The sequence below is a fragment of the Carcharhinus amblyrhynchos genome, chromosome 28 (genome assembly GCF_965287045.1).
Source record: "Carcharhinus amblyrhynchos chromosome 28, sCarAmb.v2.hapA, whole genome shotgun sequence".
Classification (NCBI taxonomy): domain Eukaryota; kingdom Metazoa; phylum Chordata; class Chondrichthyes; order Carcharhiniformes; family Carcharhinidae; genus Carcharhinus; species Carcharhinus amblyrhynchos.
The window spans coordinates 34221020-34235681 of NC_137351.1; the positions used below are offsets into that span (position 1 = coordinate 34221020).

Sequence of the window (14662 nt, forward strand, 5' to 3'; positions counted from 1 at the left end):
AGATGACCCCAGCATCTTCATCCCAACCTTATAACTAAAATGCCACATCCTTAGAACTATTCTGGTAAATCTCTTCTGCACCTTCTCAAGGTTCCTCAATTACATTCTTCCTAAAGTGTGTTTACCAGAACAGATGCAATGCTCTAGCTTGCTCCTAACCAGAGCTTCATAAAGGTTCAGCAAAACTCCTCTGCCTTTGTTCTCATTGCCTCGATTTATCAAGCCCAAAATCCCATATGCTTTGCTAACAACTCTCTCAGAATGTCATGCCACATCCAAAGATTAATGAACATGAGCCCCCAGGTCTCTCTGTCCCTGCACACTTTTTAGAACTGTGCCATTTGGTCTTAATGGTCTCTCCCTATCCCTTCTGCCAAAATGGCATCACCTCACACTTCTCTACTAAGTTGCATCTGCCACTTGTCTGATGATTCTGCTAGCTTTCATCCTCACTGTTTGCCACTCCTCCAAGTTTGGTACTTTCTTTGTTTTCCAGCCATGCTGCATAGAACATAGAACATAGAACATTACAGCGCAGAACAGGCCCTTCGGCCCACGATGTTGCGCCGACCAGTTAAAACAAAACAACAACAATGACCCACTAACCTAAACCAATCCCTTATCGTCCATAAACCTATCCACAGACCTCTTAAACGCCCCCAAACTAGGCGCATTCACAACTGCAGCAGGCAGGGCATTCCAATCCCTCACCACCCTCTGGGTAAAGAACCTACCCCTGACATCTGTCCTATAACTACCCCCCCTTAGTTTAAAGCCATGCCCCCTCGTGCTAGATTTTTCCATCAGAGGAAAAAGGCTATCACTATCCACCCTATCTAAACCTCTAATCATCTTATATGTTTCAATAAGATCCCCTCTTAGCCGCCTTCTTTCCAGCGAAAACAACCCCAAATCCCTCAGCCTCTCCTCATAGGATCTCCCCTCCATACCAGGCAACATCCTGGTAAACCTCCTCTGCACCCTCTCCAAAGCCTCCACATCCTTCCTGTAATGTGGGGACCAGAACTGCACACAATACTCCAAGTGCGGCCGCACCAGAGTTGTGTACAGTTGCAACATAACGCTGCGACTCCTAAATTCAGTCCCCCTACCAATAAACGCCAAGACACCGTATGCCTTCTTAACAACCTTATCTACCTGATTCCCAACTTTCAGGGATCTATGTACACATACACCTAGATCCCTCTGCTCCTCCACACTATTCAAAGTCTTCCCGTTAGCCCTATACTCAACACATCTGTTATTCCTACCAAAGTGAATTACCTCACATTTCTCTGCATTAAACTCCATCCGCCACCTCTCGGCCCAGCTCTGCAACCTGTCTAAGTCTTCCTGCAAACTATGACACCCTTCCTCACTATCTACCACACCTCCGACTTTGGTGTCATCAGCAAATTTACTGATCCACCCAACTATACCCTCATCCAGATCATTAATAAAAATCACAAACAGCAGTGGCCCCAACACAGATCCCTGAGGCACACCACTTGTAACCAAACTCCATGATGAATATTTACCGTCAACCACTACCCTCTGTCTCCTATCCGCTAGCCAATTCCTAATCCAGTTCCCTAGATCACCCCCAATCCCATACATCTGCATTTTGTGCAGAAGCCTACCATGGTGAACCTTATCAAACGCCTTACTAAAATCCATATACACCACGTCCACTGCCTTACCCCCATCCACCTCTTTGGTCACTTTCTCAAAAAACTCAATAAGGTTAGTAAGGCACGACCTACCCGCCACAAAACCATGCTGACTATCTCCAATCAACTCATTACTCTCCAAATAACTATAAATCCTATCCCTAATAATTTTTTCCAAAACCTTGCCCACAACAGAATTGCATAGAGCAATTCCTGAATTCAAACATCGTTTTCATCAAACCAATTTCGGTGGCTTCTTTTCTATTCTGCCAGGATTTCAGTGGCTTCCATGCCCATTGCCTCACTATATACTGAGCAAGGTCCTTGTACAAGGATTGCACGGTGAGTGCTGCCTGGCTGTGAGGAGTGCTTTTAGAGTTGGGTGAAACAGGCAGCAGAGGCCGCAAGTGAGAGTGCCGATTGGTCAGTAAGTCCCACGAGGCAGAGTGCCGATTGGTCAGTAAGTCCCACAAGGCAGAGTGCCGATTGGTCAGTAAGTCCCACAAGGCAGAGTGCCGATTGGTCAGTAAGTCCCACAAGGCAGAGTGCCGATTGGTCAGTAAGTCCCACAAGGCAGAGTGCCGATTGGTCAGTAAGTCCCACAAGGCAGAGTGCCGATTGGTCAGTAAGTCCCACAAGGCAGAGTGCCGATTGGTCAGTAAGTCCCACAAGGCAGAGTGCCGATTGGTCAGTAAGTCCCACAAGGCAGAGTGCCGATTGGTCAGTAAGTCCCACAAGGCAGAGTGCCGATTGGTCAGTAAGGGCTACTCTTGATTCTCTGAAACTGAGTGAGTTCAGACTAAAAAAAAAGTGGAAGTGACATCACAGGAGGGCTGTGATTTGATTGGTTAACAGGGAGCTGTACTAAATTTGAAAATCCATTTAAATTACTGATTAGACATTGCATCAAGACTGAAGTAATAAGGAGATATATAATAAATAGGTTTAAATTAAAAAGATGTTGTCATACAAGGAACAGTTGAGGACTCTGGGTCTGTAGTTGGAGTTAAGAAGAATGGGGGGTGGATCTTATTTATACTTACAGGATACTGCGAGGCCTGGATAGGGTGGGCGTGGAGAGGATGTTTCCACTAGTCGGAAAAACTAGAACCAGAGGACACAACCTCAAGCTGAAAGGACAATCTTTTAAAACAGAGATGAGGAGTAATTTTGTCAGCCAGGGAGTGGTGAATCTGTGGAACTCTTTGCTGCAGAAGGCTGTGGAGGCCAAGTCATTGAGTGTCTTTAAGACAGAAATAATAGTTTTTGATTAATAAGGGAATCAAGGGTTATGGGGGAAAAGGCAAGAGAATAGGGATGAGAAAAAACACCAACCATGATTGAATGGTGGAGCAGACTCAATGGGCCGAGTGGCCTAATTCTGCTTCTTTGTCTTTGATCTAAGAGGGCAGCCCTTGACCTAGTACCCTCTGATCCTGCAATGCCCCATGAGTTGTAAATTTGGTGAGCTCTCCAGCTTGGTGAAGAGTCACCTGGGTGATGCATTGGGGCGGTCACCTGTGAAATGCTGCAAAGATCCTCACTGACCATCTGCACAAGAGAGTAACAGTCTCCTTCAGCACTGGCTCTCAGCCATGTCTAGGTGTCTTTGTATTTATCTGTAGTCAGTATTGTGTCTCCTTTGTGAGTTTCGTCCCCTTTCTTTGGCCTCCTGTTGATCTGTCCTTCCTCTGAAGGCTGCTGTCTTCATTGCTGTCCAATGTCCCTGATGTCTGACAGTGCAGCACACATATTTAATTGCAGCCTTTTTGGTGCTCAGACAGGAGAGGCAAACAGCCTTGTCGACTGCTCTGATGCGCCCCCTATGCCAGGAGGATAAGGACCTCCTGAACTCGCAAAATTGTTAACGTTGGCTCCTCCCCTTCCCTTGGTCCCCTTACTCTGCACTCTCTAAGAACATAAGAACTAGGAGCAGGAGTAGGCCATCTAGCCCTTCGAGCCTGCCCCACCATTCAATAAGATCATGGCTGATCTGAAGTGGATCAGTTCCACTTTCCCACTTTTTCCCCATAACCCTTAATTCCCTTGTCTGTCAAAAACCTATCTACCCCTGTCTTAATATATTTAGCGAGGTAGCGTCCACCATTTCAACGGGCAGAGAATTCCAGAGATTCACCACCCTTTGAGTGAAGAAGTTCCTCCTCAACTCTGTTCTAAACTGCCCCCCCTTATCTTGAGACTGTGCCCTCCAGTCCTGCTGCCCTTTCTGAGCAGGAAGAATCTCTCTACCTCTACCCTATCCATCCCTTTCATTATCTTATACGTCTCTATAAGATCCCCCCTCATCCTTCTAAACTCCGAGTACAGACCCAGTCTATTTAGTCTCTCTTCACAGTCTAACCCCCTCATCTCCGGTATCAGCCTAGTGAACCTCCTCTGCACTCCCTCCAAGGCCAAAATATCCTTGCGCAAGTGCGGCGACCAAAACTGCACACAGTACTCTAGCTGCAGCCCCACCAGTGCCCTGTACAGGTGCAGCAAGACCTCCCTGCTTTTATATTCTATCCCCCTCGCTATAAAGGCCAGCATCCCATTCGCCTTGTGCACCTGCAGACTGGGTTTTTGCGACTCGTGCACAAAGACCCCCAGGTCCCTCTGCACCGTAGCATGCTGCAGCTTTTCGCCCTTTAAATAGTAATCCCTCCTACTATCATTCCTGCCAAAGTGGATAACTCTCTCCTTTATGAATGGTATGCTTCGTCTGTATAGTGCGCAAGAAATAATCCTTTTCACTGTACACTAATACATGTGACAATAATAAATCAAATCAGAAGTTCAGAAGGCAGTTAGGAGACAACAACATTGATGAGGAACAGGAGTCATACATAAACCAGAGCAGTTTTCCTTCCTTAAAGGACATTCGTGAACATGTCGGATTGAATGGATTAATCTGCTTTCTAATTGCAGACTTTGTTTAACTGAAGAGTGATTCAGTGGAGTTGTTCTAACTCGCATTCTCTGGATTATCAAACCAAAATACTAGATTACCAGCTCTGATGAAGGGGCATCCTGATGTGAAACGTCAACTTTATTCTCTCTCCACAGCTGCTGTCACACCTGCTGAGATTTTTTTGTTACTGGATTACCAATTCAGTTACACAATGGTGAGCAGAGTACATTGTAATTGTTCACCATGATCTATTATTATCTACACCATGGGCTATATAACAAGGATTCATTATTTACGCAGGCGACACAGTGGGACAGTGGTTAGCACTGCTCCCTCACAGCGCCAGGGACCCAGGTTCAATTGCAGCCTTGGGTCACTGTCTGCGTGCAGTTTGTATGTTCTCCCTGTGTTGGCGTGGGTTTCCTCCAGGTGGTCCCGTTTCCTCTCACACTCCAAAATGTGGAGATTGGGTTGACTGGCCATGCTAAATTGTCCCTTAGTGTCAGGGGGACTAGCAGGGTAAATATGTGGGATTACAGGGATAGGACCTGAGTGGGATTAATGTTGGTGCAATCTCGATGGGCTGAATGACCTCTTTCTACACTATAGGGATTCTATGAGATGACGGGATTCGTTTCTGCCCTAAAAAACCACAGCATCTGTCAATTGCATAAGACTGCTTGTTAATTCACAGCCACTGTACACATACATCCATAACTGTGGTTCACAGGAGTGATCTCATTGTGATATTTAAGATGATTAAAGGATTACATCGGGGAGAAAAGATTTTTTCTGGTGGGGGTTCAAAACAACACAAATTAAAATTAGAGGTAGACCTTTCAGTGGTGGTGTCAGAAGGCACTGCTGGTTTACTGTTATAATGTTTTATCTATTTTACCCAATCAACCATTGCCAACTCTCCTCTCATACTAATGTAAATGGATTTGTTTAAGTTTAAGGTTATTGTTTGGCACTGGAGTATGTTGCACTCAAACTTAAATGGAATTCAATTGCAGCATGATCAGTAAAAGACAATATTTTCCTATGAAATTAATTGAAGCTGGCTCATTGCAATACCAGGCCTAAGAAAGTTTTCTCCCTAGCTGGTTCCACACCATGTTGTTCTTGCAAGAATTCAGCAAACTCATCTTTCAAACCCCCTTGGCCAATTTGCTTTGTGACTCATTTCAGAATGTGATCCCAAATGGAACTAAAACACACCATATGTAATGAGAAAACTACATTCGTAGAAAACAGAACAGAACTGAAATTATCTCCATGACAACACAGCTTTATAAACAGTAAGTCTCACAACACCAGGTTAAAGTCCAACAGGTTTACTTGATTGCACAAGCTTTCAGAGCGCTGCTCCTTCATCAGGTGAGTGCAGGATTTGTTTCACAAACAGGGCGTCTGATAATGATGATGATAATGATGGATGTCATCATTTCACATGAACATTATCCACCAGGTACATGGTATATATTCTTGTGGCTCGGCCAACATTGTTTATCTGAATGCTGCAGGGAAGGATGTCCCGAGGCATGGAAATTGGCGAGACCATGCAGAGGCTACAACAACAGATGAATGGACAGCACTCAACAATCAGCAGGCAGGGGATCTTCCTATCAGGGACACTTCAGCAGTCATGGGCATTCAGCCCCTGATCTTCGAGTAAGTATTCTCCAAGGCAGCCTTTACGACACATAAATGCAGAATCGCTGAGCAGAAACTGATAGCCAAGTTCCACACACGAGGATGACGAGATCTTGGATTCATGTCACGCTATCTGTAACCCCCCACAACTTGCCCAGGCTTGCAAAATTTCACTAACTGTCCTGGCTGGAGACAATTCACACCTCTTTAACCTGTGCTTATCCCTCTCTCCGCTCGCATTGTCTACACCTGTAAAGACTTAATTACCTGTTAAGACTCACAATCTTGTAATTGAGTTTGTGTCTATATATGTCATGTTTGTGAAACAAATCCTGCACTCATCTGATGAAGGAGAAGTGTTCTGAAAGCTCGTACAGTCAAATAAACTTATTGGACTTTAACCTGGTGTTGAGAGACCACTTACTGTGCCAACCCCAGTCCAACGCTGGCAACTGCACATCACAGCTTTATGAATGATAGGAGCATATAAACACCTTATTTATTGATAACAAACTTTTATGAATTTTTCATTGAGGATTTTCACTGAGAAATTTAGAAATATTCTAAAACCTCTAATAAAATAACAGATGGAGGGATTTGATATGAATTTGTCAATCTGTAGTCTAACGCCACCCCAGGAAAGAATTAATCACTTTCTGATTAAAACAGGCAGAGAGTTGATGTTCTTATGCTGAGACTCACCTTACACTTGCCATTCACACAAAGGTCCGTCTCATAGGGCCCACAAGGAGTGCCGTCGAGAACTCTCTCGGCTATTAGGACAGGACGTTCTTTTCCGAAAGGGGAGCAATATAGAGCACACGGTTCATCTGAAATGGGAAGAGGCATTGCTGATCAGCAAAGTCTGATTATGGGTCAGATTGTTAGCACCACATAACTCAAGAGGAACATATCAATCTAATAGTTTCTACATTTACAAAGGAAATACAACCCAGGTTAAGATAACTGAGTGAATATAAATCAAATTAACATCTAATATGTAAATGGAACAGATCCTTAAACAATTCTTTGTTTAGCTGAAATGACAATTGCACCCCCATCAGTGAGTCAGAAGATTGCTGGTCAGAACTCTCAGTTTAGACAATGTTCCAGATCACTAATGAGTGAGTATTGCACTGGCAGAGGAGCTGTCACGTGTGTTAGATGTTTGCAATAATCCAGCTTCTGGTGAGGAGCCGACTCCACATCTGGATGTGGTGCACAATGCAGAAATTCCTGACACATATAGCCGGTGGCTGAAGCTCTCCACAAAATATACTCATGTAAAGTTGGCCCTGTTCAATGGAACGCAGTCTGTTTGTTCCAACGATTTAGGTTAAAGACATTAACAGCAGAAAGTTTTCCCAGAATCCTGCTTTCTCTCTCAACTATCATGAATAAAAGATTAACTGCTCATTCACCTCACTGCTGTCTGTGGGATGCTGACGGTGCAGAACGTCTCCCACGTATTGTTATGAATAATACATTAAAAGTCTTACATTTCCGTGTTGTCATAAAAAGCTAAAAAACAGGAGCAAGAGTAGGCCATTCAGCCCTTTGAATCGGCTCCACCATTCATTATGATCATGGTTGATCATCCAACTCAGTAATTTGTTCCCGCTTTCCTCCCATATCCTTTGATCCCTTCAACACAAAGAGCTATATCAAAATCCTCCTCGAAAACATACAATGCTTTGGCCTCAATTGCTCTCTGTGGTAGAGAATCCCACAGGCTGACAGTTCTCTGGGTTGAGAAATGCCTTCTTATCTCAGTCCTAAATGTTCTACCCTGTATTCTCAGACTGTGACTCCTAGTTCTGGACTCCCTTGCCATTGGTAGCATCCTTCCTACATCTACCCTATCTAGACCTGTTAAAATTTTATAGGCTGTGAGATTCCGCCTCATTTTTCTGAACTGCAGAAAACATAATCTTAACCAGCGCAACCTCTCATCATACGTCAGTCCCACCTTCCCAGGAATCAATCTGGTAAATCTTCGCTGTACTGCCTCGACAGCAAGAACATCTTTCCTCTTTGGCAACAAAACTTTCTTTCAGGTCAGTTCTTTGTCAATTTTTCCCAAAAGTATATCTATATTTCTAACAGAAACTGCCCATGTAAACTTGTTGCAGTTTCAGTACACACCTCCACCAGCAAAGGTGCTTGTTTCACATCTCCCACCTCCTCAGCCTCAACTGCAGAACAACATCTATACACTGAACTACTCTACTTCTCTGCTTCTAAATTGCCTATTTTTGGAGTTTATTGCAACAGAAGCAAATCAAAGTATCAATATTATTATTGATACTTTGATTTATCCTTGGTTTATCGATATTATTATTGATAAACCAAGGATGATGCTAACCTCCATTGGCTCCTGGCCAGGTAATGCTCGATTTTAAAATTTGCATTATTGTGTTCTAATCTCTCTAGGATCTTTACCTACTCTGTCTCGATAATCTCCCTCAGTCTCTCCATGGCCTTGACCTTCATTGATTCTCTAATCTCCCCCAGTCCTCCAGCTGTCTCAGATATTTGTGCTCCCCCAATTCTGGCTTCTTCCACATCCCCAATTTTAATTGTGCCTTCAATTGCCAGCTCTTCAACTCTAGAATTCAATCCCTAAGCCACTTTTTTGCTTTCTTTCCTTCTTTCAGTCTGTCCCAAAAACCTGTTTCTTTGACCAAGCCTTTGTCCCCTCTCCTAATATCTCTTTAAGTGATCCAGTGTCAACTTCAGTCTGAACAGCACTCCTGTGAAGCATTTTGAAAGAGTTTACCAAGTTAAAGGTGCTATTAAATGAAGATATTTTGGTTGTAAAATGGGGATGGAATTACATTTGCCACCATGGTTCAATTATTCCTGCTTTCTAAATTGCTTCACCTCAAAATTACACTTGGTCTTGAGTTCCTAAATTCCCATTTCAATGTCATTCAAGGTTGACCATTAACTAAATGATTACAATAACATGTTACCAGCGAATAATGCTCCAGAATCTATCCAAGGATTATTTTTATTAAAGTAGGGACTTGCATTTATGTAGGGTGTTCACATCCTCAACATCCCCCGATATGCTTCGCAGGTAATTAGTGAACTTTTGAAATGCAGTCACTGTTGTTACATAGAAAAATATACAACCAATTTGTACTAAAAAAATCCCAAAATAACAAATTACTGGTATTAACTGAAATGAAGATTGAAGAATTCCCCATTCTTCTTTCACATCAATTGGGCAAGATCTCATGTTAACGTCTCAAAAAACAGTGCAGTGCTCTGTCAACGCTGCACTGAAGTGTCAACTCAGGTTTTATACTCAAATTCAATTCAACCTTGAACACTAATTTTCTGGCTGAGAAGCAAGAGTGCTTCCTACCCAGTCATGGAAAATTTAGCAAAGCTATCTTTAAAATTCACAATGATATATTAGGAAGCATGCGTTGATAATTTAAAAATATCTTTCTTAGCATGAGTGTTGTTGGTTAGGCAAGCATTTGTCACCTATTCCTAATTTCCCTCGAGAAGATGGGGAGCCACCTCTTTGAATCGCTGCAGTCCATCTGGAATAGGTGCATCCACAGAGCTGTTAGGAAGAGACCAGAATTTTAAACCAGCAATGGTCGGCACTCCATTTGGCTAAAGGCGGCTGCAAATGTTTCATCCTTGTCTTTTGCACTGTTGTGTTGGGCTTTTCCATCTTTTGAGGATGGGGATAATTGTGGCGTCTCCTCCTCCAGCAAGTTATTTAGTTGGCCACCACCATACAGGGCTGGATGTGACAGGACAGCAGAGCTTTAATCTGATCAGTTGGCTGTGGAATCGCTTAGCTCCGTCTATCATTGCTCTTTGGTTGCGTGTAGTACTTGCATTGTGTTGCAACTTCACCAGGCTGGGGCCTCTTAGATATAAAGCTAAAAATAACGTTCACTTCCTTATAAAGCATTTTACAATAATAATGCCACTCTGAATATTTTAGAGATGTAAATGAAATACCAGATTTTATGAAAAGTTTCTCTTGCTTACAGCACATATTGATTGTGGAGACCAACTGTACCGGCAGTTTTCTATAATCTTCCTAATTCATGCGCCTATCATACACAGCTTCACACAGTCGACTTGGCACAACCTACATTTAGGGAACAAATTTTGCTCAAAAGGCTGACGTAGAAGCACTTGACAAAAATCGGAAACAACAGTAATAAAACAAGGGATTTGCATTTATATTGTGCCTTATATCTTTGGATATCCCAAGGCATTTTAAAGCAAATGACTGTAGTGTGACTGTTGTAATGAAGGCAGCACATTGCACACAACAAACAGCAATTTGATAATCTGTTTTAGTGCTGCTTCTCGAGTAATATTGGTAGGGTGTGGGGAATAGTTTGCATGCTTTTCTCTGAATAATGCAATGGAATCTTTAGCCTTAGAGGCAGATGGGGCCACAATTTCATAGCATTGTGTAATGGTTACAACACAGAAAGAGGCCATTTGGCCCACCAAGTCATTGCTGAACTCTGCAACAACAAGCCAGATAGTCTTGCTTTTTCACAACTACCCTGTGCCCCTGCATTTTTTTTCTTTCAACTATTTATCCTGCGCTTCTTTGAAAGTCAGGATTGTCAATACATTCCAAATCCAAACTACTCATTACTTAAAAAAGATTTTTCTAATGTTGCTTTTGCTGATCACTTTAAATCAGTATTCTCATGTTCCAGACCATTCTAGCAATGAGACAGTTTCTGTCAGCCCATCTAAATCTCTCATGATTTTGAATACTTCTAGAAAATCTCTACTTGACCTGTTATTCTCCAAGGACAACAACCCCAATTTGTCCAATCTAGCTCTATAACTAAAGTTTCTCATTCCTAGAACTATTCCTGAGAATTCTTTCTGTAGAATTGGGCACAATATTCCAGCTGAAGCCTAACCAGAGTTTCTAGATGTTCATCAGAACTTCCTTTTGCATTCTGTGCCTTTATTTATAAAGCTCAGGATCCTGTCAGCCTTTTTTTCATCTGCCCTGCCACTTTGAACTATTTATGCGTATGTATCCCGAGTCACTTTATTCCTGCATTCACAATAAAATTGTACCCTTTGTCTTACAACGTTTTTTAAACAAGGATGTAATATTCTGTTTGTAAGTTCGGAAGTCCCCAGCATCATCCACATATCTAAGATTGGAAGATTAAGGCCAATGCCTCTGTGATGTCCGTCCGTATTTCCTGCAGGAATCTAGGATACATTCCATCTGGACCTGGTGACTTACCTATTTTAAACACAGCCAGCCTTTCCAGCACTTCCTCTTTATTAATTTTTATCCTAACCAGCATCTTAACTACCTCCTTTTTCATTGTGACATTATCTTCTAGCTTCGTAAGGTCAGATGCAAAGCATTCATTTAGCATATCAGCCAAATCCTTTGTCTCAATATACAGGGTTCCTTTATAATCAAGAATTGGTCCTACCCCTCTTTTTACTACTCTTTCACTATTTAGCATAGGACCCCTACAGTGCAGAAGGAGGCCATTCAGCCCATTGAGCCTGCACTGACAACAATCTCACCCAGGTCCCATCCTGGTAACCCCATTTATTTACCCGGCTAATCCTCCTGATAATAAGGGCAAATTTAGCATCATCAATCAACCTAACCCACACCTCTTTGGATTTTGGTGTTTATAGTAGATTTTTGGGTTGCTTTATTTTAACTGCTAGTTTATTCTCAGACACAGTGTGTCCCTCTTATTTCCTTTTCACTTTTCCATTGAACTTTCTGTACCTGGTCCTTGCTTGTAACATCGATCTAATATCTGCTGCACTTTTTCTGCTTCATCTGATTCTATCTCTTTCTTCATCGAGGGAGCTCCGGATTTGGTTGCGCTCCCTTTCCACCACAACGGAAAGTATCTTGACTGTAGCTGAACCACCTCCTTTTAAAAGTCCAAATCTTGGGTTCCAATTTACCGAGGCCAGTTCTTTTCTTAACCCACTAAAATGGGATCTCATCTGAAAGACTCTGACAGTGCAGTCAGAGGGCACTGCATTGGAGTACAAATCCAGATTATTTGCCTAAAACTGTCATGAGATTTGAATCCACAATCTTCTTCCTCAGAAATGAGTCTGCTACCCCGTGAGCCGTGACTGATACCTAAAATGTTCAATAATACAGAATGACAAAGGAGCACCAAATTTGTTTAATTCACAGACCATGTACAATTCATGGGCAAGCTACTAAACCTTCTGACCTAAGCAATGAAATGTGCATCAAATAATAATATTAATAAGTGGCAACTCCCAAATGTAGTCAGTCAAGCAAGGATTTCAGGTTTCAAGCCAAAATTACAAGTGTTGCTATTCAACTATTTAATATAGAGCAGGCAGCTCAAATCCTTGGAGAGATATCACTAATGCTGCCTCTGCAAAATCCTGAAAATCCACTGGCAGACTAGGCATACCAATTTAAGCGTCCTCTCCCAGGCTGATATCCCCAGCATTGAGTACTGGTCACACTTGATTAGCTGCAATGGACAGTCCACATTGTTCACATGCAAGACTCCTAAAAGTGTTCGACTCCAAGCTTCACAATGGCAAGTGATTACTAGAAGGGCAGAGGAAACACTACAAGGTCACTCTGAAAACCTCCCTAAATAAATGCAACATCCCCATTGACACATGGGAATCACTTGAGCATCACCGAGTGGAGCACGCGGAAGAAAAGTGTAAACAGCAGAAAAAGGGAACAGAATCCAGAATGTCCATTCACCAACCTCATCAAACATCAACTCCCAAACTTGTGACACAGTCTGTGGCTCCAGGGTTGGGCTATTGAGCCACTGCAGAACCCACCTTCCTGGAGTGGAAGCAAGTCATCCTTGACTCTGAGGGACTGCCAAAGATTCAGTGGTATTCAAGGCTAATCTCCGGTACCTGTCTTGTGCGTTCTTTGTGTTAAAATGCAGCCTGGAAATGGTTGCCTTGCATCATATATTGGAATTAATTATGTTTATGCTTTATTTTATTCATGCTGTTGTGATGCACTCCTCAAATGCAATCTCTCTAGGAATTGTCTGTGCTTCAGCACCCAGTAATGGGGCAGCTAGTGAGACTATACTTCAGTTGAACTTTAAGCATGTGTATAGATCTTAAAATGAACTTAATTCAGTTTGAAAGCTTATTTAACTTGTCTGTGCACTGTAACTTGGACGTTAACATTATGCAGAGAGAAAAGAAAGAGTTTGATGGTCAGTCTCTGGTGACATTTCTCCAAGAAATGAAAGATCAAAAACAAATATATAAGGATGAATATTGCTGTACAAGTATTACATTCAGTCCCTCAAGCAAGTTCCGACATTCAGTGAGATCATGGCTGATTCACCTTTGATCCATTTTACTTGAAACCCGTACCTAACAAAAAGGAGGATCATTACATTCTACTCCAGAAGTGCAAGTTTAGCAGGCACTGCAAAGCATGACAAAGTTAATGAATAAAGTGTCCAGAGCAGGAACACAGAACATAAGAACATAAGAAATAGGAGCAGGAGTAGGCCATCTAGCCCTTCGAGCCTGCCCCGCCATTCAATAAGATCATGGCTGATCTGTCGTGTCTCAGTTCCACATTCCCGCCCTCTCCATAACCCTTAATCCCCTTGCCTATCAAAAACCTATCAACCCGCGTCTTAAATATATTGAGCGAGGCAGCCTCCACCACTTCAACGGGCAGAGAATTCCAGAGATTCACCACCCTTTGAGTGAAGAAGTTCCTCCTCAACTCTGTTCTAAATCGCCCCCCCTTTATCTTGAGGCTGTGCCCCCTAGTCCTACTGCCCTTTCTGAGCGGGAAGAGCCTCTCCACCTCTATCCTATCCATCCCTTTCATCATCTTATATGTCTCAATGAGATCTCCCCTCATTCTTCTAAACTCTAACGCGTACAAGCCTAGTTTATTCAGCCTCTCCTCATAGTTCAACCCCCTCAACTCCGGCATCAGCCGAGTAAACCTCCTCTGCACTCCCTCCAAGGCCAAAATATCCTTGCGTAAGTGCGGCAACCAAAACTGCACAGAGTACTCCAGCTGCGGCCTCACCAGTGCCCTGTACAGTTGCAGCAAGACCTCCCTACTTTTATATTAAATCCCCCTCGCTATGAAGGCCAGCATCCCATTTGCCTTCCTGACCACCTGCTGTACCTGCAGGCTGGGTTTTTGCGACTCATGCACAAGGACCCCAAAGTCCCTCTGCATCGTTGCATGCTGCAGTTTTTCGCCATGTAAGTAATAGTCCTTCCTACCATTATTCCTACCAAAGTGGACAACTTCACACTTGCCAACATTAAATTCCAAATTTAATGGCAGGGTAAAGAAGTGAACCAAGATGAGGACTAGAAGGGATTCAGGAATCAGCGTAAATCAGAAATGATCAATAAAAGTCTGATT

General features: G+C 42.8%; 1 protein-coding gene across 1 annotated transcript in view; it reads right to left on the minus strand.

Moving 5' to 3' along the window:
- Positions 1-14662, minus strand: part of adamts17 (ADAM metallopeptidase with thrombospondin type 1 motif, 17) — a 459909-nt gene that overhangs the window by 133380 nt on the left and 311867 nt on the right. The window contains exon 14 of the mRNA XM_080214008.1: positions 6940-7067. Coding sequence (XP_080070134.1) covers positions 6940-7067 — 128 coding nt within the window. The remainder of the gene's footprint in view (positions 1-6939; positions 7068-14662) is intronic.